The sequence below is a fragment of the Lynx rufus genome, unplaced genomic scaffold (genome assembly GCF_022079265.1).
Source record: "Lynx rufus isolate CCGP_SWC_20201006 ecotype Redwood Valley unplaced genomic scaffold, mLynRuf1.p SCAF_24, whole genome shotgun sequence".
NCBI classification, from domain to species: domain Eukaryota; kingdom Metazoa; phylum Chordata; class Mammalia; order Carnivora; family Felidae; genus Lynx; species Lynx rufus.
Window position 1 is genome coordinate 3,945,851 of NW_025814839.1, and position 25,827 is coordinate 3,971,677.

Genomic DNA, 25,827 nt, shown 5'->3' on the forward strand with positions numbered 1-25,827 from the left:
CTGTAGCATGAAAGCAGCCACACACAGCACAAAAATAAGCAGGTATATTGTGTTACAATAAAACTTTATTTACCAATGAGTGAATCTGGCCTACAGGCCTGAAGTTTGCTGGCCCCTGTTCTCTAGACTGAGAACGCTTTTAAGGAAATGAAGCAGCAGAAAGAAGCGTAAGTTAGGAGAATGAAGAAAGACAAGCAGCCAGAACTAAAATGTAGTTGAGATATTAAAGAGCAAAATATGAGAAAAGCAGCAAAAGAAAAAGCAGAAAGAGAATGAAGGAGAAAATCAAGTGAGAAAGGAAAACTGGAAACAGGAAAGTAAAAAATGAGTAGAGATCATACGCCAATTCCAAAGTAGAAAGATGCAGAGACAAAAAGCAGCTGAATGCCCTACAAAATAGCAAAATGAAGAGGGGAAAATAAGAGCATCCCATATCTGTCTGCAATGGAATTCAGATAACGGATAAAACACACACTAATTTTCCAGTGATAACCTGATGGTCTAATTGTGGGTGTGCAAAAGGAATCCACAGCTTACAAAATGCAGAGTTACTCTTCATTTTGCCCACAACTCAAACTGGTAACATGTATAGCATTCAAGAGATCACATGAAACTTACCCATCATATCATAAAAAACAGATCAATTATTTCTAGGCCTTTTATTCCCTTGCATATGTGTACAAATGTGACAACTTTAAAAACCTAGTAAAACAAAAAAACTTACTAAAATCAGTAGTCAGAATTAAGAAGTTAAAAGCCATACTAACTTAACTTTTAAAAGTTTCCCCAAAAATAAAGCCAAAGATTTTAAAAAGAAAAGAATCTTGAATAATCTGCATATTTATACTATACAGGAATTTTGTTTACTTTTGGCTTTGTGGGGAAATCCCTTAAGGTAAATGCAGGCTTATTCTGACTAAGCTAAACAACAAATGAGACCACATAATTTATGTCACAATAGTACAGTATTCAAGAACATGAGTTGGGGGGTTAGAAGCTGCTAGGTTTGTGTCTTCACTTTACCAAGTTACTTAATCACGTCTTAATTTTTTGTAATTAATGAACCATGCCAATTAATTACCCTAAAAAGTTTTTTCTATACTAATAGCATCTCCAAAATAATATTTATAGAGGGCAAGGATAGTATTAATACTATCTTCCAGGACAGTATTAAGAATCTGGCTTAAGAGACCTGAAATCCTTTGGGCACCTGGGTGGTTCAGTGGGTTAAGCGTCCGACTTCAGCTCAGGTCATGATCCCACAGCTCATGAGTTCAAGCCCCACGCTGGGCTCTGTGCTAACAAGCTCAGAGCCTGGAGCCTGCTTCAGATTCTGTGTCTCCCTCTCTCTGCCCCTCCCCCACTCACACTCTTTCTCTCTTAAATGAATGTTTAAAAAAAGAAGAGAGAGAGAGAGAGGGACCTGAAATCCTCAACACATGACTTAATACTATTTTCAGGATACCATGCACTGGACACAATTGTGTAATTCACTAAACCACTACAGTCTTTAAATAAAATACCTGAAATTACTCCACTATGGGATGTCCTCATCAAGAAAACTATATTTTTATGTATATAGCAAAATACACCCATCCCGTTATGAGTGTACTGAATAGTGTCAAAGTTGTCGCTCTGATCTTTTTTCTTGGCTTTCTACAATGAACACAAATTACCTAAGAAATAAAGACATGATAAAATAATAAAATAAAATAAAAAATTTAAGACATTAATTTTGAAGAGGATCAAAGAATGGGATGCCACAGATATTTCCAAGTAACATTTATCTTTCCAAATTTAGGAAATGCTAATTCACTTTAAGAACAAAAGACAAAGCGTATTGTAAATGGCTATTAGCTAAATGGCCTGGTACCCAACAGAGTAAGGAACATTTTGTTGTTGTTGTGACCAATACTTTTTCCAGAGTGCTATGTACTACTAGATTCAACTAAAACTGTATTTTCCCTTTCAGCTTATTATCCAAAGTCAATTTTTAAATTTAAAACAGTGAAATACTTCAACAGTATAAGCATAAATATAATTTTGTGGTCCTAGGCATAAGTAAGATCAACTCCAAAGGCAGCAACGAAAAAAAGACTTGTTTCCTTGTATGGGCCATTGAAGGACTCTTAGACAAAGAGTTGTAAATCAGAGACACAGACATTTGAGAAGGTACAAAAACAGAACACAGTGCTTTCTCCAGCACTGCAAACCGTTACAGGTACCTAGCACTGCTAGCTTCTGAAAAAACAAGCTAACTATAGGTGAGAACCTTAAGAGGTCCAAAGGAAAGGCTTTAACTTTCTGGTGGCTTGTAATTTCTAAAAAACAATGCAGAAAAATGAGCGCAACAAAAACAGCTGAATGATGAAAATCAAAAACTGTGGGGAGTTACAACTCACAATGGAATTGACTATAGAATCTGACCAGAAAAAATCAATTTAAGAATTTTTCAGCCAAGGGACCCCTGGGTGGCTCAGTCAATTAAGCGTCCTACTTCAGCTCAGGTCATGATCTCACAGTTCGTGAGTTCGAGCCCCACTTCGGCTGTCAGCTCAGAGCGTGCTACAGATTCTGTGTCTCCCTCTCTCTCTCTACCCCTCCCCCCCATTTGTGTGCATGCGCTCTCGCTGTCTCACACTCTCTCTCAAAAATAAACATTAAAAAAAAAGTTAGAGCCAAGTTCAAAATTGCCAAGAGCCTTTCAATGTGATACTAAACACTCAGCACCGCATATACTCTCCAAATGAGTAACAGTAATTCCCGTATTTTCCTCCTCAATGGACATTTGAAATGGACTAAATTTTAATATAACTATGTCATCCCTTTTAGTTTTTCAAAACAGTCCCATACTCTGAATGTTTTATTAGTTTTTTAATATAATTTGTTATCAAATTGGCTAACATACAGTGTGTAAGATGTACTGTTGGTTTGGGGGTAGATTCCTGTGGTTCATCGCTTACATATAACACCCAGTGCTCATCCCAACAAGTGCCCTCCTCAATGCCCATCACCCATTTTCTCCTCTCCTCCACCCCTCCTGAATGTTTTCTTAAATACACATGTTCTACTTATCTTTTTCATCTTCATTAAGCCGTTGTTTTTCTATCCATAGCTCTCTGCCCGTTCTCTCTTAGTCCTATGTTATTTCCAGGTCATAAAACTATAACATTTATGGAACTATAAGCATGATAAAACTACATATGTGTTATTTATAAGCATCTTAAAATGAAAAGTTTATGAACTGAAGGCCAAATGGGACAAGAAATTTCAGTTGAGTATAATCAGTAGCATTCTTGACCATGAAACTATAGACTGAAAATCCCTTACAAACTTTAACAGAACACAAACTCTCATGATTTATCCTAAAGTATCAAGGAATCTTCCTCTGAAGTTTTAAATATTTTCCAACAAAAATGCATTAAAATTCCCATTTGTCCTAATCAGGTTACTCTAAAAAAAAAAAAAACAAAAAAAACTCTGTATAATCAATGCATAAAGTCTTTGTTTGAATAAATCTTATAAACCATGACACATATTTAGGAAATCAAAATTCACCTCTTCTTGCATAACTGGAGTCCATGTCTTTAAACTGTACCACAACAAAGTCTGAACACTTGAACAAAATACTCTCCATTATTTCTTCACGTTTTGGCCCCGAACTGGATTCCATACTTTTCTCATGTGCAGCATCAAGTACCAAATCACACTAAAATGAGAAGCAGGAGTAAATATTCAAAACACTTATAAAATATAAGAATTCTTCAGCATATCAAGGTACTATTTCTTAAATGCCCTTGACAAAAATAATCTATCTCAAGAGAATCTTATAATCATACCTTTTTCTCAGAAATATGACCTATTATCTATTCCATCATTCAAAATACTTCTCACCTACAAGTTGGTCCCTGCTACCATAGTCTGTCTTAAGTAAACTAATGGTGATAAAGAATAGAATAATGAACCACTCAATCCCTCTTCAGGTCCACAATGCTTGAAAAGGTCAAGATACTGTAATAAGCCCACAAAGCAAGTTTGATTATACAAAATAGTTTATAAAATAATCAGTATTTGAAACTGAAGAGCAAAATCTAAGGTAAAGTAACTAAACGTGAAAATGTGACAAACATGTCCACATCATAACTATAAATTATTAAATCAGAAACTAACAGACACTGTCAGGAAGCCATACAAACATACAGCAGTTGATGATTCATGGGGTTTTACATTCAACAAAAAGAGAAAAGAGTAAAAATTACCTTAGGACTGTAGGTTTTAAAAACTCCTTCATATATACCTCCGTTTTTCACTTGTACTTCACATTTGGATCCCTAAAAACATACAATTAATTTATCAAAGAAACAGTGTGCTAGCCAGTCTCAAGGGACAGTTGCTTTCATTTTATTTTTTATATAGCTCATCAGGCTTCATTCAACATATTAGGTATTTACTGACAGAACAATAAAAAATTTTAAAACATTAACAATACACTGAATCCTCAAAATTCCTCAGGAGGCCCTGCTCAGAGTTTGCAGTATGAATTTAAATACTGAAGTTAAGTATTTCTGACTCTGGTTCTATTAAGTGACAAAATAATGCACTAAAGACAATCATCTACTACTATTATTTTGTACATAGTAGGGTTAACAAGAATGCTTTTATAGTGAGTCACGATAGCTTGGATGGAGTTCTGTTTTTTCTAAATAATCCTGATTGTGACCTAAGAAATGATACTGTGAGAATCATTCATCTACATTTCAACACCATGAAATTACTTTATTGCACTACGCGCCAGGCAGTCTCTCCCCAATAATCTGGTAACTTACAACAACTGATGTAAGTATATGAACCATCCTCATATTTGCATAGATTCCATCAAAAGAAATCTGGAATTTTAAGAAAAAAATATTAGCCATCAGTATTTATCCTTGTGTATACATATTAGAGTTAACATTTAATTTGTTACAAAATGTTTAGTTAGCTTTATAATACCTTACGTGCATTAAAGAAAGATTTACTTTACTACAATCTTTTGTTTCCTTAGAGAACAGAGGCTTAAGTTTTCAAAAGTGAAATCAGTCATACCGTCTAACAATGTTTTGACTATACATGACACAAAAAAGCAAAAATGAACTTCCATATATGAGAAAAGACAAAACCACAAATATTGGGGAGTAAAGGGAGGAGGGTTCACTACAAAGTGGCAGGAGTGATTTTTCAAAGTGAGAGAAATGTCCCATTATCTTGACTGTGGTAGTGGTTACACAATCGTATGCATCAAAACTCACAGACCTGTACACTAAATAGGTTTAACTATATGTAAATAAATAAATGGGGTGGAGGGGTCTTTTGCAGAAGACGCTGCACTATGTTCCCTCAGCACGTATCCATCAATCATGGATTTTTTTCATTGATAAAAGTTCTAAATTTTAAAACCAGAAGGCTCTTTCCAAGGGAGAAAAATGGAACGAACTAAAAGATAGCACATTAATTCAAAACCAAACACCCAAAGAACTCTGCAACTCCAGTCCTGGTGTTCCATTGATCTTTTTTAGGCATTACGCATTTAGATTTGCCTTTAGCCATTTATAAAACAACAAATAACTTCTTATTAGGCAAGAAAAATACTATTAACAAATAATTTTATATTTTTCATATAAAATCATCTCAAAAAACAACATATATAGCTAATAATTTTATACCAAACAGTACTGAAGTATAAAAGTTATTAAGAGGGGTGCCTACGTGGCTCAGTCAGTTAACCGTCCAACTTCAGCTCAGGTCATGATCTCACAGTCTGTGAGTTTGAGTCCCCCCGTCAGCCTCTCTGCTGTCAGCACAGAGCCTGCTTCGGATCCTCTGTCCCCTCACTCTCCGGCCCCCTACACTGCTCGTTTTCTCTCTCTCTCCTCTCTTCTCTCTCTCTCGCTCACTCACTCACTCAAAAATAAACATTAAAAAAAATTTTCTTTGGGCTCCTGGGTGGTTCAGCCTGTTAAACATCTGACTTCAGCTCAGGACATGATCTCACAGTTCATGAGTTCAAGCCCCGTGTCAGGCCCTGTGTTGACAGCACGGAGCCTGGAGCCTGGAGCCTGCTTCGGATTCTGTGTCTCCCTCTCTCTCTCTACCCCTCCCTCACAGTCTGTCTCACTTTCTCTCTCAAAAATAAAAAAAAAAATTTTAACGTTGTCAGATATAAAATTCAAGAAAAAGGATTTTTTTTTACCTTGGCTTTGGTCCACCGGTTCAGAAATCACATTTTCATTACCAATTTTTCCAACCAACTAACATTAAAGTTACTCACCGTAGATTGAGGCAGTCCTTTGCTGTTTCGACCTCTGAAAAAATTAAATACTATGTTTATTAAGTTCAACAGGCTAAACATACTAAAAAAAATTTTTCAAATTTAAATTTCATTCAAATAAAGCATAATTCCATTCAAATAAAGCATAGGCAATCCATGGGTAAGGCTCATCTAATATTAACTATAAAGGCTACCTAAGTATGGTTCTCTCTGTGTTTGCTGGCTCAGAGGCCCAGAAAAGATATGGGTCATGGCAGGGAGGAAGGAAGAAATAATGTGAACATGATCAAAATAAAACAAAGTACAAATAAAAATAGCCTACTGGAAAAAATAACCAATACTAAATAATCTTTACTCCAAAAGTAACCTCTCACTCTGTTGGAGAAAACTACTTGGGAATAAAATATAAATTCTATTCCTGATTTAACTGACATATTGACTGACATCAAAGTCACCTCCCATCTTCTCCCCCTGGTCTCTAAATACAGGCACTATGTTTACAAGTGCAGAAAAACACTTGAAAATAAGTTAAATCATTCAGAGCACTTTCCTTTCTAAATAATAAGTACCTCTGTCAGTATCTATGTAACAAGTGTCTTTCCTTGCCAACCCCCTACCTCTGAAACAATGCTGTACACCAAAGTCAGCTGTCAAGTAATTTCTAGTCAGCTGTCTAGTAATTTCTGTCAATATTGTCAAATGAGTTTAGTTATAGAGCATAACACGACCTAAGGCTTGTTCCAATGGAAAAGATTAGGCCCTTTATGAAATGATACAAACATTAATAGAGTGAAATTCTATATTCCTCAGAAATATTAGTTACTCTGGAATTATAGGACTGGAATCTCATTTTAATAAAATAACCATGATACTCAAGCCACAAATTTAAAACATTCAAAGAGAAGTACAATTCAGGTCTAAAGAGTCTACCAGTATGAATGGTGCCAATTCCCAGTAAAATAGCACTGATCTTAGAACTCCAAGGACAGGATTGGTTTGCTCTCCAACCCAATCACTCTCTCTCATCTAGAAGTTAACATCTGACCACAACACCTCTGAAATTCTTTCCATTTCTAACATTCTGATTCCGTAACTCTTTGCTTCACACATAGCACCGAGAGAGAAATTACTAAAGTCTAAGGAAGAGAACTAATAATAATAGTAACTAATACTTACTACAAAAAACAGACCCTATGGTAAGCACTATGTGCAATCTCTTACCCTTCACTTTACAGGTGAGGAAACCAAACCTTAGTTAATTATCTTGACTAAAATCCTCTAGTTCATGAGCAGGAGAGCTGGTATTGTAACCAGGTGACCCGAAGTCCAGGCTTTTCATTTCTAGATTATACTGCCTCTCTAAAACTGCGTCACAAGGAATAAACTACCTTCACAATTAAACCTAATCAAATTTCTAAATTTTTTCAAATAAATTCATTTCATTTGAATTTATTGGGGTTTTCTATTTATTTGTAGCCTGTAATTAAAGGCTATATAGGGGCGCCTGGGTGGCGCAGTCGGTTAAGCGTCCGACTTCAGCCAGGTCACGATCTCGCAGTCCGGGAGTTCGAGCCCCGCGTCAGGCTCTGGGCTGATGGCTCAGAGCCTGGAGCCTGTTTCCGATTCTGTGTCTCCCTCTCTCTCTGCCCCTCCCCCATTCATGCTCTTTCTCTCTCTGTCCCAAAAATAAATAAACGTTGAAAAAAAAAAATAAAAAATAAAGGCTATATAAAATGGCTAAAAATCTTGCTTAGGGTTACCTTATCTTAGTGGTTGCTGAGATGCCACAGTTAAGATATAAATGCCACCAATTCAGTACCCATAAATTCACCTGCATCCCCATTAAGCGATTTAAAAGAATTTAAAGACTTCTGTGAGGTGGGACTTCTATATTTTTATTGATTATACAATTACATCTTTGACTAATAAAGAGCAATTGTTTGACAACCTGGTTTACTTAGTAGAACAAATCATTCTTGGGCTTGGGCTTGGGCTGAGAGCAATACCAAGAGGTACGGAGTATAGAAACCACTGATTTTCACTGACCAAACCCAGTGGTGGAATAACCAAGGGAAATGTTAGCATACCATAGGAGCATTCTCTGAAACTTATGCTAAAAGTTTAAATTCATTCTTGTTTTTTCTTTTGGGATCCATTTAGAGATGCTTTACTTTTAATTTTTTCTTTAGTATTTTGGAACAAAGCAAGTTAATGTTTCATATAGTTACAAAAACTAAATTTCAAAAAAGTCAAGATCATATTCTAGTCCTAAACATACCTATGATTAGATGAATATTTCACAAAACAATCATATCCAGGATTATATGCTTTCAATAGTTATTGAATATCAAGTTAATATGTGATTCAAAATGCCAAGTTAATATAAAGAAATTTTAAAGAGTAACAGTAGTTTATATTGCTTCAAACTAATACAGGAAGGAGGAAATAGCTGGGGTTGTAAATAAGACTGGCTTGAGTTAATAACTATTGAGACGAGGTGACAGGTGTGCAGGGCTTCATTTTTATCATTCTGCATGTTTTTCACAATCTCTTTAGGTTAAAAAAAAAAAAGTACCTTCTGATATGATGCAATTGGAGCCTGGATTTAATCAAGACCTACTAGTTTACGGGAAACAGGGTGTAGAAGAATATATTAACTGATACCATGAGGTTACAAATCCGTTAAACCCAGAATGTGGTATTTTTTTTTTTTAAGTTTATTTATTTGAGAGAGAGAGAGAGAGAGCCTGCGAGTGCGAGCAGGGGAGGGGCAGAGAGAGAGGGAGAGAAAGAATCCCAAGCAGGCTCTGCACCTGGGGCTCGAACTCACCAACCTTGAGATCATGACCTGAGCCAAAATCAAGAGTCAGGTGCTTAACCCACTGAGCTACCCAAGCGCCCCAGAATGTGGTAAATTTGACCTAACAAAAGATGGGTTATGCAACAAATAAATGGCATGAGAAGAAAAAAACAGTGTAGAGGGAGGGAAAATTATTATAAATTTAAAGACACATAAATCAAAAGCAAAGTGTAGCTTCTCAATTTCAACACTTACTATAAAGCTACAGTAATCAGAATAGTGTGGTGCTGGCATAAGGACAAACATAAAATCCAATGAAACAGAATAGAGAGCCCAGAAATAAACCCTCACGTATATGGTGAAACTTTACAACTTAAATCATACACAAAAATTAACCCAAAATGGGTCAAAGATGTAAATTTAAGAGCTACCACTATGAAATTCTTAGAAGAAAACACAGGAGAAAAGTCTTCATGACTTTAAACTTGGCAATGATTTAACTGTGACACCAAAATGCATAAACATTAAAAAAATACCAAAAATTATTTCATCAAAATTAAAAGCTCTTATGCAAAGGATTATCAGTTATCAGAGTAAAGACACCACTTTTCAGAGTAAGATATGTACATTTCATGTATCTGATAATCCAGAATACATAAACAACTACAATTCATTAACAACAAAAAAACATACAACCCAATTCAAAAATGGACAAAAGACTTGAATAGATATTTCTCCAAAGAAGCTATACAGTTAGCCCATAAGCACATGAAAAGATGTTCAACATCACTAGTCATCAGGAAAGGTGCAAATCAAAATCACAATCAGCTACCACTTCACCTCCACTATGAAAGCTATTATAAAAAAGACAGAAAATCACAAGTGTTGGAAAAATGTGGAGAAACTGGAACCCATGTGTACTACCTGTGGGAATGTAAAATGTTATAGCTGCTGTGGAAGATAGTATGGCAGTCCCCCAAAATTTAAACAGAATTGGGGCACCTGGGTGGCTCAGTCAGTTAAGCGTCCGACTTCAGCTCAGGTCATGATCTCACCATTCATGAGTTCAAGCCCCACATCAGGCTCTATGCTGATAGCTCAGAGCCTGGAGCCTCCTTCAAAAAATCTCTCTCTCTCTCTGCGCCTTCCCTGCTCATGCTCTCTCAAAAATAAACATTAAAAATTAAAAAAATATTAAACAGAATTATCCTATGATCCAGCAATACCACTCCTGAATCCATACCCAAAATAACTGAAAGCATGGATCTGAACAGATATTTGTACATCAATGTTCAGAGTAGCATTATTTACAATAGCCAAAAGGTGGAAAAACCCAAATGTCCACTGGCAAATGATAAACACAAGGTGGTACATCCATACAATAGAATATTTTTCAGCCTTAAAAACAAATGAAGTTCTGACACATACAAGGAAGAACACATGCTAAGTGAAAAGAAGCCACATACACAAAAGGACAACTACTGTATGACTCTACTTATAGGAGGTATATAGTGTAGTCAAATTCATAGACGCAAAAAGTAGACTGGTGAATACCAGGAGCTAAGGATGGCTGGGATAGGGAGCAAATGCTTAGTGGGTAAAGGGATTCCTTCTGGGATATTTTGGAACTTAATAGAGGAGGCGGGAGCACAACAAAGTGAAGGTACTTCGGTCCCCTGAACTACACATTTAAAAATGGTTACAAAGGTTAACTTTTATGCGATGTACATTTTACCACAATTAAAAAGGGGGGAGGGCCACACCTCAGTGGGTTAAGCATCTGACTTCTGCTCAGGTCATGATCTCATGGTTCATGAGTTGGAGCCCCACGTGGGGCTCTGTGCTGACAGCTCAGAACCTGGAGCCTGCTTCTGATTCTGTGTCTCCCTCTCCCTCTGCCCCTGCCCCTCCCCCATTTTCTCTCTCTCTCTCTCTCTCTCTCTCTCTCTCAAAAATAAACAAACATTTAAAAAAAAAAAAAAGATAAGTTCAGATTCTCTTCCCAGCAGAAATTCATTTGCAACAGCATGTAGAGAAGTTCATGCCAAAGGGTGCCCTCAAAAACAGTGGAGTTTGTAGTCAAAGGCTACCATAGGAGACTGATAGAATCACTGCAGACACAGGCTTAAGTGAATAAAAAAACAAGATCCAACCATACACAGTCTATAAGAGAGGAATTTTAGATTTAAAGATACAAAGAGACTGAAAGGAAAAGGATGGAAAAGGAAATATTGTAAGAACAGCACATACAAGAAAGCTGCAGTGGCTGTACAATTATCTAACAAAACAGAAGTGTTACTAGAAAGAGGGACATTTAAAAAAATTTTTTTAGTGTTTATTTTTGAGAGAGACAGAGTGGGAGTGTGGAAGGGGCAGAGAGAGACACACACACACAAAATCCGAAGCAGGCTTCATGTTCTGAGCTGTCAGCACAGAGCCAGAAACGGGGCCCAAACCCACAAGCCATGGGATCGTGATTTGAGCCAAAGTTGGACGCTTAACCGACTGAGCCACCCAGGTGCCCCAGAGGGACATTTTATGATAAAAGGGTCAATCCATCATGAAGAAGAAAGAGACATTCATCTGGACTCTGTGCCCTTTCACATAACTCCTAGGTTATGAAGATGAACTCCTCACAGAAATTATCTGTGCCATCCTAACACTGAGCTCTCTGCTCCTTCACCTCAAGCCCCATCTCCTTGTCATCTTGTCAACCCGACAAGTGAATTCCAACTAATAAAGGTAGAAGGAATGACGGTATTAAAAGGTTACAATTTGGTAGCCACTTAATAAACTGTTTCACACAAAAATCACCAATGGATGCTAAATCTAGTAAAACAGAAACAGGATATTTATATAGTTATAAAGCAACTCCCCACAAGATACTGATTAATGACAAAGTGAAAAATAATTTTCTAGTAAAGAAGTCTAGCAGATCTAGAGTGCCAGGCTGGCTTAGTCAGTAGAGCATGCGACCCTTGATCACAACTCTTAGTCGTTGAGTTTGAGCCCCACAATGGGGGTAGAGATTACTTAAAAAATTAAAGAAATCAGAAAAAAGGAAAACCTATCCGTTCCTTGCCAAGTCATCCAAGTTAACAGTGTACCAGCAACGGGACAAATATGCACATCATGTACCTGCCCCAAATAATGCAATAAGAACACGGCAAATCTGTGGTATTCTTGCTAAGAAGGCACAATCAGAATCTAAATCATGAGGAAAGAGAGAAACCCCAGTTAAGGGACATTCTACAAAATAACCTGTAATCTTCAAAAGCATCAAGTCATAAAAGACAAAGATTAAGGAACTAGTTTAGATTAAAGGAAACCAAAAAGACATGACAACTGAATGTAACATATAATCCCAGATTGGTTCCTGGGCCGTCAAAAGAGTATTCTGTTTTGCTGTAGAGAACATCAGAACAACGAGTGAAATCTGAATAAGGTCTATAGATAACAGTCTGACACAACATTAATTTTCTCATTTTGACAAATGTACTGTGGTTTTGAAAGAGAATGTCCTTGTTATTAGGAAATGTACTCTGAATTATTTAGGGCTAAGGAGCACCATGTCTCCCATACGTTTAATAAAATAATTTTAATTTTATAACAAATTATATATGTGTATCTTAATTTAACAGAGAAAAAATTAAAAAGTAAATATTACATAAAGAATGAAGGTGAAGGGTATAGAATTATTTGTAATATCACTGCAGCTTTTCTATATATCTAAAATTATACACTTTTTTAAATTAGGAACTCTACATGATTTATTAACTTCTACTTTACCGTCCAAAATGTCTTTAATGTCTTGTAATAGAAAAATTCAATCCTACACAGCCTTGAAACTCAAATGTCATCTTTCAAGAAACCTTCCTTGGAATATGACATCCCAATCAAATACACACAGTACTCTCTAGACTGAAACTCCTGGGTTTCAACACCCATTCATTCATGCCCTTGGCCAAAAGCTCCTGGATGAATAAAACCTAAACAACAAAGATTGGCACATAGTATCTTACACGTCTTTGTACTGCTTACCAAAATCAGCAAAAAGGAACCATAGCTCACATATGATATACACTTAATAAATATCTAATGAATAAATGTGCCCAAAGTAGAAAGAAAAAGATGGAGAAAGATTTCAAAGTAATCATTACGTAAATCAATGGTCAGCAAACTACAGCCCACAACCTGTTTTTGTTGAGATTCTGAGTTAAGTATGGTTTTTAAGGAGAGAGGGAGGAAGGGAGGAAGGGGGAGGGGAGGGAAGAAGAAAAGCCAAGAATATGCAACAGAGAAGTTATATGGCCCATAATGTCTAAAACACTTACTATCCGAGTCACTTCAAGAAAGATGTGCCAACCTCTGCACTGAAAAAAAAAATGTGGCTGCAATGTCAACAACTACAATTTTAAAAATAAAGTCTACTGCTGTTTTACATGAGCCATTATTTCTAAAACAAATTTCTTGGAGCATCTAGATGGTTCAGTCGGTTGAGCATCCAACTCTTGATTTCGGTTCAGGTCCTGACCTCATGGTTCATGGGATCCAGCCCCCAAGCTGGGCTCCATGGTGGCGCAGAGCTCTCTCTCCCTCGTGCTCTCTCAAAAAAAATAAATATTTAAAACAAATTTCTTGACAGTTTATTAAATACTTTCTTCATGGAAGCTTAACGTACACATAACTGAGAAATGTCAAAGTGTTCTTATTCTCATTTAATTATCTTTAAGCTTTACAACGGAATTGATGTTGATCCACCTTTTGAAAAATCAAGGTATTTTACTAATGTGCCTCTGATGACAATGAGCAAGTTCCACAAAGTTAGGGACTTTGTACTGATCACTGAATCAAAAGCACCTAGCATAAAATAAGAGGTAAATGGTAGATTAAAATGGATGACATATCAACTTGTGAATCTCACGAGAATCTTGATTAGAATTATAAAAAAATAAAATGGGGGCGCCTGGGTGATTCTGTCAGTTAAGTGTCCGACTTTGGCTCAGGTCATGATCTCATGGGTCATGAGTTCAAGTTCTGCACTGGGCTCTCTGTTGTCAGCTCTGGATCCTCAGTCTCTCTCCCTCTCTGCCCCTCCCCCACTAGCGCTCACTTGCTCAAGAGCTCTCTCTCTCTCTCTCTCAAAAATAAATAAACATCACAAAAAATAATAAATAAATAAAATGAAGAGACACTAGAACTGGAAGTTCTAGCTTAGGCAATATCAAGGCAAGACTAGACAGAGAAAAGGAAAACTGTCTTTAATAATAAAGATAGTATGATCATTTAGGCAGAAAATCCTAAGAGAATCTACCAAAAAGCTACTAGAAACAAAAGCTTGGCAAGGCTAACTCAAAACGTATCAATGACCTAATCACAAAAGAGTTAAGTATAACTTTTAACAGAAAATATGGGAGAAATTCTCTATGACCTTTGGTTAGACAAAAATTTTCAAACAGAAAAAATGCAAACCATAAAAGCAAAAAATTGACAAATTAGATTTCATCCAATTTTCAAGTATTCTGTCCTTTGAAAGACTGTTAAGAAAATTAAGTCGGGGCGCCTGTGTGGCTCAGTCGGTTAAGCGTCAGACTTCAGCTCAGGTCATGATCTCACCATTCATGAGTTCAAGCCCCACATCGGGCTCTGTGCTGACAGCTCAGAGCCTGGAGCCTGCTTCAGATTTTGTGTCCCTCTCTCTCTCTACCTCTCCTCCACTTGTACTCTGTCTCTCTCAAAGATAAATTAACATTAAAAATTAAAAAAAAAAAAGAAAATTAAGTCAACCCACAGACAAGGTAACATTTGCAAAATGTTATGTCTGATAATAACCTTATACCCAGAATTACAAAGAACTCAAAGAACTTATTAATAAGAAGATAAATAGCTCAATAAGCAGGCAAAAGACTTACACAGTCATTTAAGCAAGTAGACTTAGCTGATAAAATTAAAGACTGATAATACCAACAACTAGCAAGGAGGCCAAGCAGCTGAAACTCTCACACACCACTGGTGGGAATGGAAAATGGCACAGCCATTTTGGAGAACAGTTTGACATTTTCTTATGAAGTCAAACAGACTTATACAACCCCACTCCCAGGTACGTATTCAAAAGTAATGAATGTGAATGTTCAGAGCTGGTTTCTTCAAAATAGCCAAAAAGTGAAAACACCCCAAATGTCTATTACCTGATAAATGAATAAACCACGGTAGTGCATCCTGAATAGTGGAATACTACTCAGTAATAAAGTTACAAATTACTGATACATGCTACACACAGCATGGATGAATTTCAAAAGCACTGTGATAAATTAAAGAAGCTAGACACAAAAATAATCCATAATCCCATTTATATGACATTCTGGAAAGGCAAATCTATACAGAAATCAAATCAGTGACTGCCAGGGGCTAAGGGAGAAGAAAGGATATTTATTATAAAAGTACAGAGGGAACTTTATAGGGTGGTATCTGAATTGTGGTAGTGATTACGTGACTATACATTTGCCAAAACTCAAAGAACTTTACACTGCATAGGATGAGTTTACTGCATGTAAACTATACCTTGAACTTGCCACTCCCCAAACTAAAGGCAGAGCCAAAAAGAAACTCCTAAAACATACCTAAAAAAGGTTAAATTTTACTATATGTAAATTGTAACAAAATTAATCTGAGGCTAAAAATTCATCACATTGCACATAAAATTGGTGAATTTTACTGTATGTACACTATACTTCAGTAAAGCAGATTTTTTTTTTTCCAACGTTTATTTATTTTTGGGACAGAGAGAGACAGAGCATGAACGGGGGAGGGGCAGAGAGAGAGGGAGACACAGAATCTGAAACAGGCTCCAGGCTATGAGCCATCAGCCCAGAGCCCGACGCGGGGCTCGAACTCACGGACCGCGAGATTGTGACCTGGCTGAAGTCGGACGCTTAACCGACTGCGCCACCCAGGCGCCCCGAGCAGATTATTTTTTAAGAGACACACAACATTCCATAATACTAAAGAATTAAGGGATGCCTGCGTGGCTCAGTCGGTTAAGTGTCCGACTTCGGCTCAGGTCATGATCGCGGCTCTTGAGTTCAAGCCCCACAATGGGCTCTGTGCTGACAGCTGGAAGCCTGGAGCCTGCTTCAGACTGTGTGTCTCCCTCTCTCTCTGCCCCTCCCCTTCTCTCTCTCTCAAAAAAGTAACATCGAAAAAAATTTTTTAAAAAAGTCACAAGCTCTACTGACTGAGCCAGCCAGGTGCCTTGCCCCCAAGTGTGATGTTTTTAAAACTTTCATTCTCTTAGAGAAATATATATATTGAAATATTTACAGAAGAAATGATACATCAGGAATTCAAAATAAGAACCTACAGTAATCAAGATAGTATGCTCCTGACATAAGGATAAAAGAACAATGAAATAGCAACAGTCCAAAAATAAACTCTTACATTTATAGTCAAATGATTTTTGAAAAGAGAACCAAGACAACTTACTGAGAAAAGAACAGTCTTTTCAACAGAGCTGAGACAACTGGATATCCACATGTAAAAGAATGCGGTTGGACTCCTACCTTACAACATATATAAGAATTAATTCAAAATGGATCAAATACCTAAATGTAAAGGCTAAAACTCTAAAACTCTTGCAAGAAAAAAAATTGGGGTAAATCTTCAAGACCTTGGATTTGGCAATGGATTCTTAGATATGACACTAAAGGCACAATCAACAGACGAAAAAATAAATGGGACTTGATCAAAATCAGAAATTTGGGGTGCCTGACTAGTCAGTAGGGCAGGTGACTCAATCAGAGGGTTTTGTTTTCAAGCCCCACATTGGGCCTAGAGCTTACTTAAGGCGGGGGGGAGGGATCAAAAAAATTTTTGTTGCAAAAGGACATCACCAATAGCAACACACACACACACACACACACACACACACACACACACACACACACAAATATGAAGAAACTATGGATAAATTAGAGAGGAGATCGCAGATATTCCCAACCCAGGAAACCAAAAGCACTAGGACTTTAGAGTGCAGTGCTTAAAAACAGAGGGCATACCAAAACCCAAAGGTCTACTCTACTTTTCAGACAACTCGGTTTCAAATCCCAGGTCAGCCACTTACAGTGACCCCAGGAAGGTTACTTAATCACTTTGGTCCCCAGTTTTCTTATCTGTAAAACGGAAATAAGTCAAGTCACAGGGTTGTAGAGGATCAAGTAAGAGAATATGAAAAATGTACACACACACAGACACACTCTCATTTGGTCAAAACTTATTACATTGTACATTTTACAATGTGGAACTCATTTTATGTCAATTAAACTTCATTAAAGGTGTAAAATAAACACTCTAGCACAGAGGAAGCACTCAAAAATTGTAGTTTTTTTAACTTTATATTTAACAAATATCTGTTGAATGAGCCAAATGAACAAGCCTTGCCTTCAGGCAACTTACACTTTAGAGGTTATTCTAGGACAAAGTTTAAAATGTGCTATTTTCATATGTATATTTTATCTGTTTCATTCACCACTTGAATAAGTAAAATATATATACAAACAACCCAAGAACACTCCTGATAATTGAAACACATTAAATAATCTAGCTAGAATAAAATTTCTTCCCTTATTGTTTCAAAATCTTGGGGGTGGGGGAGGAATATGCAATTTCTATTGGTAGTGCCCTCCACAACGTAATTATAGAACTTTTTATTTCTTCATTTTTCATCATTCTTGCTTTCATTACTATTCTTCAACACTATCTATAGATGTCATTTACTAGTTTCTATAACTTTCAACAGGCCTGGATAACTTATACAATCCAAGTATTTCATTGATACAGATTTCTAGTACCTGACTAGTTGTTTGGATGTAACTAATATTCTTTGGCACAGTAAGAAAGACATACCTGCTAACCCCTTTCCAGTAAAGGTGTAATAATACTCTTCTCAGATACTGACACAGCCAACTGCTTATTATTTAGATTTCGATTTAAATGTTCCATCCTCAGAAAAGCCTGTCCTGACCATATTATCAAAAGTCACTCCCCAACCATTATTATATCACCGTTTTCATACTTTAGTAATATTTAATGAATGATAGCACTTAATAGCTGAAATTCTATTATGTGTTCAACCAACTTACTTTCTGTTTCTGTCCACTTCCCACTCCCAGAATATAAACTCCATGGGGGCAAACACTTCTGTCTCCTTCACCACTGTGTGCCCAGGGCTTAACAGAGGCTGGCATACAGTAAATATTATAAATTGTTGAATAAATTAAGCATATTAAGTATACAGTACAATTTATGTGAATTATGACAAATACCAACTAATTCAATTTGTTTATATAGTACAAAAAAAACTACAGTTGTCAGGAGAAAGGACAACTAAAAACTAGAAATGTAATTCCAGCTCTTACAGTTAACTCACTTAGGTGAGTCATTTTCTTCTAACCATTTCAATTTTTTTTACTAGAAAGGGAAACTCTATTAACTAATACTTATTGAATAATGATATCCACACTGAAAAAATGAGTCAAGGTGGCAGTAGGGGGTAGGCCACGACAAACCCAAACACTAAAGCTAGGGTTTTTTTTCTTTTTAGCAAACTAAGGTGGACCAGCAACTCTAAATTCACACAACTGCCAGATTAATCCAGTCATATAATCATCTAGAACCACTGTTTCAAAACAACTACCATCCCCATAAGAACTAATTTAATTTCTCTACAACCTGCTCGTCAAAATATATACAAATAAATAACCTAAGACCCTACTCTGACCCTATCACTTCCTAGCTCTGTGACCTTAACCTCGTAACTTCAGCTCATTGTGTCTCAATTTCAACATTATAAAATGGTGATAAAGTTAGTGCCTTTAAACATTTTTTTTTTTAACATTTATTCATTTTTTGACAGAGACAGAGCATGAGCAGGGGAGGGGCAGAGAGAGAGGGAGACACAGAATCTGAAGCAGGCTCCAGGCTCTGAATTGACAGCACAGAGCCCGACGTGGGGCTAGAACTCACAGACCTTGAGATCATGACCTGAAGTCTGACGTTAACCAACTGAGCCACCCAGGCGCCCCTAAAGTCAGTACCTTTAAAAACAAGAAAAGAAAAAAAAAACAGCATCTTCACATAAGGCTATAAAAAATTCAGTGATATTCATAAGGACAGCCTGGCTTAAGAACAATGCCTGGCATACTAAATAAATGCTTGATCATTGTTAGCTAACACAATTATTTTCCTTATATTACAACACAAATTAAACTTGTAAAAAAAAAAACCTCTTCATATAAAGTTTTACTTAAGAGGAAGGGATAAGGGACATGGCCATAACATAAAGCCAGGCACATTGAGATATGAGCTACACCCACCAAGAGACTCAGATAAAAAGGAATTTTAGGACTCAAGTCCAGTGCTGTTCAACAAAACTTTCTATAATGATAAAAAAAAAAATTCTATATCTGTGCTACCTAATATGGTAGCCATTAAGTACACGTGACGGCTGAGCACGTGAAATATGGCTAGTGTGACTGAGGACTGAATTTTTATTTTAATTAACTTAAATTTAAATTTAAATAGCCTGGGCGGCTCAGTCAGTTAAGTGTCCGACCTCAGCTCAGGTCATGATCTCACGGTCTGTGAGTTCGAGCCCCACATCGGGCTCTGTGCTGACAGCTCAGGGCCAGGAGCCAGCTTCAGATTCTGTGTCTCCCTCTATCTCTGCCCGTCCCCTGCTCACACTCTGTCTCTCTCTGTCTCAAAAATAAATACAAACATTAAAAAAAAATTTTTTTAATTCTAATTTTAAATAAATAAATAAATAAATAAATAAATAAATAAATAAATAAATAAATTTAAATAGCCAGGTGGAGAGTAGCCACCAGCTGCAATCCTCTCCTTGAGCTTCTTCAGACACTGGCCCTATGAATCTTCGAAAGCATTCATCCCCTCCATTGCACCAGAAGTGTTTCCATGTAGTGAACTCAATGAAGTCTCTGTCCCAATGTTTTAGCCATTGGTCATTAATCTTTCCCAGGGCCTCAAAACAACTTTAATCCCCTTTCAAAGACAACAAGTGATAATGAGGAAAAGGGAACTACAGGTGAAAAAAAGTAAGCCATTTACTGATAACTGCTAAAGCTAAGTGACAGCTATGTAGGACAGCTATGTTCTATTTTTATATATGTTAAAACTCTCTATTAAAAAATTTCTCATTTGTATTTAAAAAAAAATTTTTTTTTAACATTTATTCACCTTTCAGAGACAGAGAGAAACAGAGGGTGAGTGGGGGGGCGGGGGACAGTGAGAGAGGGAGATACAGAATCCAAAGCAGGCTCCAGGTTCTGAGCCGTCAGCACAGAGTCCGACACGGGGCTTGAACCCATGAACCGCGAGACCATGACCTGAGCTGGAGTTGGACACTTAACCGACTGAGCCACCCAGGCGCCCCTCATTTGTATTTATTTCAAACTCACTTCATTTCTTCTCTAACTACAAGGGCTTCCAAATCTGTCTCTCTGCTTTCAGCAAGTACCACCCCTCCATTTCTTCCACCACACTGTAAATCATATCTTTCTACACACACCATGTTTATAGCATCTTCTGCTTTAGCACAAACTTCCTATCCTAGAACTTCCTCTTCTCTTCCATGGCCTCACTGAACACTACTCACCATTCCTCAAGATCCATCTCAACACCCTGGGTCTTTTTCAAGGTTTTTTTCTTCACCACCCACCCAAGGCAGTCATTCTCTCCCTTCTCAGTGCTACCAGTTTACACTCTGCATGCCTGCCCTTCCTACTCTACCGAATAACCTGGAAGCAGAGAGGTTTCATTCATCTTAAGTTTTTTATTCTAATTTCAGCTAGTTAACAGTGTTAGTTTCAGAAATGTAACAGTGATTCAACAATTGTTTATCTTTTTAATTTTTTTTAATGTTTATTTTGAGACACACACACACACACACACACACACACACACACACACACACACAAACACAGGAGGGAGGAACAGAGAGAATCCCAAGCAGGTTCCGCATTGTCAACACAGAGCCTGAAGCAGGGCTTGATCCCACGAACCACGAGATCATGACCTGAGCGGAAACCAAGGGTTGGACACTTAACATTCTGAGCCACGCAGGTGCTCCTTGTTCATCTTTTAACTGTTCTAGTCTCACAGCTTCAAACTTACACTGAATTAATGAACAGTATACATACACAAGCTCAACAAAATGCTGAAGAGCATCCACTCATCCAGCACTACCCCAAACCTACCAACAAGCACTTTGCAACCTTACCTTGCTCATGCAGTTTCTACTGATTTCCAAACATGCTATAAGTTAAAAGTTACAAACACTTACTATATGCCAGGCATTTAAGCATTTTACATACATAATTCATTTAATTCCCATCATCCCCATTTCACAGAGGAAGAAACTCAACCACAAATAAAATACCCTGCCTTATGTCACAAAGTAAGGAGGTGGTGTGCTAAACAAATTGTTGTATGACTTTGGACATGTCATTTAAAGTTTCTGCTCTTGTGTGAAACAAAGAGGATGAGTCATGATGATCTGAAACACAAGCTTCTAATTCTAAAATTCAAATTTGTGGGAAGGGAATAGGATGCTAAACAGAAGGAATACTGGTTTGTGTAAAGAAAATAGTAATTTCAGGCATTCTCCATAAAATAGTTTGAGGGAAAATGTCAATCTTTATTCTTGCAGTTAACTACAGAAAAACATGGAATAAGTTCTCAATTAAGAAAACTAACAGGGGCGCCTGGGTGGCGCAGTCGGTTAAGCGTCCGACTTCAGCCAGGTCACGATCTCGCGGTCCGTGGGTTCGAGCCCCGCGTCGGGCTCTGGGCTGATGGCTCGGAGCCTGGAGCCTGTTTCCGATTCTGTGTCTCCCTCTCTCTCTGCCCCTCCCCCGTTCATGCTCTGTCTCTCTCTGTCCCAAAAATAAATAAACGTTGGAAAAAAAAAAAAAAAAAAGAAAACTAACACATGGGACAAGCTAAGTTCTACAAGAATTAATAAAAAGAAAAATAAGTGAGAATATGTTTCAATGGAAGACCTGGGCTAGATCTTAGAGGATCTAAGGATGACAATGAGGAGAAGTATGAGGGTGTGGAAAAGCAGAAAAATGATGGAAGAGCAGGCAGGAAATGAAGGCTGAGCTTGGTACCTGCAGAGGTGATGAGAAGGAGACCATACTGATTTAAATGGACCATGCTTTGGGGCGCCTGGGTGGCGCAGTCGGCTAAGCGTCCGACTTCAGCCAGGTCACGATCTCGCGGTCCGGGAGTTCGAGCCCCGCGTCGGGCTCTGGGCTGATGGCTCAGAGCCTGGAGCCTGTTTCCGATTCTGTGTCTCCCTCTCTCTCTGCCCCTCCCTGTTCATGCTCTGTCTCTCTCTGTCCCAAAAATAAATAAACGTTGAAAAAAAAAAATTAAAAATAAAAAAAATAAATGGACCATGCTTTGAAGAGCTGATGGAAAACAGGATCAAAAAGATAAAATGAGGCTTTATAAGCTGCCCGGCAAATGTCCTGTTTTTAATGGCCCAGAGCTAAGAATGATTTTTACATTTTTAAAGGGCCTGTGTGTGTGTGTGTGTGTGTGTGTGTGTGCATGTATATGCCAAAAAGACTGTATATGGCATGCAAAGCTTTGATTATCTGGCTCTTTAAAGAAAAAGTTTGCTAACCCCTAGGATAGATCATGGAAAGCCTTGAAGGTGAAGAGGACCTTGGGCTTGGGAGCAGGGTGATTTTTGAACAACCAAAGAAGAGTTTAAGTCTAACAGCAAAAGGTAGGCTAGATTAAACTGGTGGGCAAAAAGTAATGTGTTGCAGTAATTAAAAATAAAATGTTGGGGCGTCTGGGTGGCGCAGTCGGTTAAGCGTCCGACTTCAGCCAGGTCACGATCTCACGGTCCATGAGTTCGAGCCCCGCGTCGGGCTCTGGGCTGACGGCTCAGAGCCTGGAGCCTGTTTCCGATTCTGTGTCTCCCTCTCTCTCTGCCCCTCCCCCGTTCATGCTCTGTCTCTCTCTGTCCCAAAAATAAACAAACGTTGGAAAAAAAAAAAAAAATTCTTAAAAAAAAAAATAAAATGTTATGATCGTCTAACATGACTGGCCCATGCAAATAACTGAACCAAGAATTTCAATTTCCCTAAAGTCAAAGAGGATAGCAACCATTTCCTCAACTATTAGTCCTTTCTGAAAGACTAATGTGTGCTGAAGTCTTATTCAGTGTGTCCTATAGCCCCAGGGCTATGCAGCCTCTAACAAGACCAAGAGAGAGTGGAGAACTGGGTTCTACACTCTTATTTTCATACAGAAACGTTAAGTGGTGTTTGGGTTCTTAGATCAAGCCACAAACACCTTCTCAACCCATGATATAGTACGATACTACTTAGTTCAAATTAATTATGGGTTACAATCGACAATCTGATAAAATAGGCAGGTGCAGAATACTAACCACCATTTATAACATTATTTCCAAACTTTGAAGAAAAAAAAAAAATCACAGATTTTGGATCCAGACTCATTTACAAATAAAGAGAACTGCCAGGGCTAAGGTCTGGATAACTGAAGCCATTTTATGGCTAACAATTATAACCAAATGGTTTTCATTGATTTTTATCAGTTCTGTCATAGAGCTATACTAGAAGCAGGGGAGCACAGTTACTAAAAGTTAAAGCTTTGGGGCGGCTGGGTGGCTCAGTCGGTTAAGCATCTGACTCTTGATTTCGGCTCAGGTCATGATCCCAAGGTCGTGGGATCAAGCCCCATGTTGGGCTCTGCACTGAGAGTGGAGCCGGCTTAGGATTCTCTCACTGTCTCCTTTTGCCCCTCTCCCCCCACTCACGAGTTCTCTCGCACTCTCTCTAAAGCAAAAAAAAAAAAGTAAAAACAAATAAATAAAGGATATATATATATACACGTAATGAATTAGGCACAGTGTCTGAAATCTAATAGGTACAGAATAAATGGGAACTATCATTTTATAAATAGAAAGTTCGCCATAAACTGTTTCCACATCACAGATACCTAAACTTTTTTCAGAAAAATGGCTACTACTCACCACTTGGCTCAGAAATGCTAGTTTTCTCCTATTGTATTTTATATAGGAAAAAAGGTTTTATAAACAGAAGCTCTTATTTATTCTCTGACATTTTAGACTGGGTTAAAAATATGCAGACTTCCTATAACATTTACAGACCGTATAACTAAATTCTGTCACAAATGCAAATTCTCATTTTCTTCCCCATTGTTCATCCTAAGGAGCCTCTGAACTGCAAGCTAATGACTCAAATTCCTGATAAATCAAAGTAAGAAACTAATTTTAACATTCCTTAAATCCATTACCAGTTTTCTTCTGTTCTCACTTGCATACCTTTTCAGAGATCCTAATTACAACAATATTAAGTCATTCCATCGTTGTTCCCTTTTAGCTGAGTAAATTTAAACACGTACTTACTTAGCTTCTCTGGGCCTCAGTTTCCACACAGGTAAAATGTGACAGGGCAACAGATTACCTAACAGGACTGCGTGATAAGTAAGAAAAAAATACATATACTTTACTTATTTATACTTATACTAAATGAATATGCCCTAGCAGAAAAGGAAGCTCAAGGTGAGTTCCACTAGTAACTTTTCCCCCTCTTTCCTTTATGACCCTAATCAGCTTTCACAAGCTTAGACAACAAGGATTCTCAAACCTACTGATTTCTGTGGCTAGCCAGTGGCTACCCCTAAAGCATTACAAGGAGTAAACAGCAACACACTAGACTACTCAGGGCACCTAGCTGGCTCAGTTGGTTAAGCCTGCAACTCTTGATCTCAGGGTTTTGAGTTCAAGCCCTACGTTGGGTGTAGAGCTTACTTAATTAAAAAAAAAAAATACTGGGGAACCTGGGTGGCTCAGTGGGTTGAGCATCCAACCCGATTTCCACTCAGGTCATGATCCCAGTATTGTGGAATGGAGCCCCACGTTGGGCTCTGCACTGAGTGTGGAGCTTGCATAAGATGCTCTCTCTCCCTCTGCCCCTCTCCCCAGTTCACACTCTCCCCAAAATAAAATAAACAAACAAACTAGATTACTAAAAAAGTATAGATAAGAGGGCCTATCTTCTCTTTCAATTTTTTTTAATGTTTATTTTTTGAGAGAGAGAGAAAGAGAGAGCGCGAATCAGGGAAGGGCGGAGAGAGAGGGAGACACAGGAATCCTAACCAGGCTCCAGGATCCAAGCTGTCAGCACAGAGGCTGATTCGGGGCTTGAACTCCCAAACTGCAAGATCATGACCTGAGTCTAAGTCAGACGCTTAAGCGCCCAGGCACCCAAAGAGGGCCTATCTTCTGATGAAACCAGTATGTTTTCTTCTCCTTATCTAAAAGAACTGCTTTCCAATATTTTATAAGATAGAAGCAAGCATCAGCAACTCAAACATATTATGAGGGAGCAGTTTGAACTTTCTGCCTTGTCTCCCCTACTCCAGGAAGGAAGAGGCTTCATCTGGCTTGTTCTCTACTGTATCCCCAGAACCTGACAAACAGGAAATACTCAAAAGAATAGTTTAACTTTGGTATGCCTATAAAACAAATGTCATGTTCCTTTATAAAGTGACGTTTCCTTGACAGCAAACTCATCTGCTTAACAATGAAACCAAGGCTCACACAGTCAATACACAATTTATCACTTACTATGCTTGT

General features: G+C 37.7%; 1 protein-coding gene across 7 annotated transcripts in view; it reads right to left on the reverse strand.

Moving 5' to 3' along the window:
• Positions 1 to 25,827, reverse strand: part of ATXN2 (ataxin 2) — a 121,435-nt gene that overhangs the window by 80,371 nt on the left and 15,237 nt on the right. For all 7 annotated transcript variants that reach the window (XM_047088115.1, XM_047088114.1, XM_047088113.1 and 4 more), the window contains exons 2-5: positions 6,308 to 6,341; positions 4,827 to 4,886; positions 4,260 to 4,331; positions 3,559 to 3,709 (exon numbers count right to left, since the gene is read on the reverse strand). In XM_047088115.1, coding sequence (XP_046944071.1) covers positions 3,559 to 3,709; positions 4,260 to 4,331; positions 4,827 to 4,886; positions 6,308 to 6,341 — 317 coding nt within the window. The remainder of the gene's footprint in view (positions 1 to 3,558; positions 3,710 to 4,259; positions 4,332 to 4,826; positions 4,887 to 6,307; positions 6,342 to 25,827) is intronic.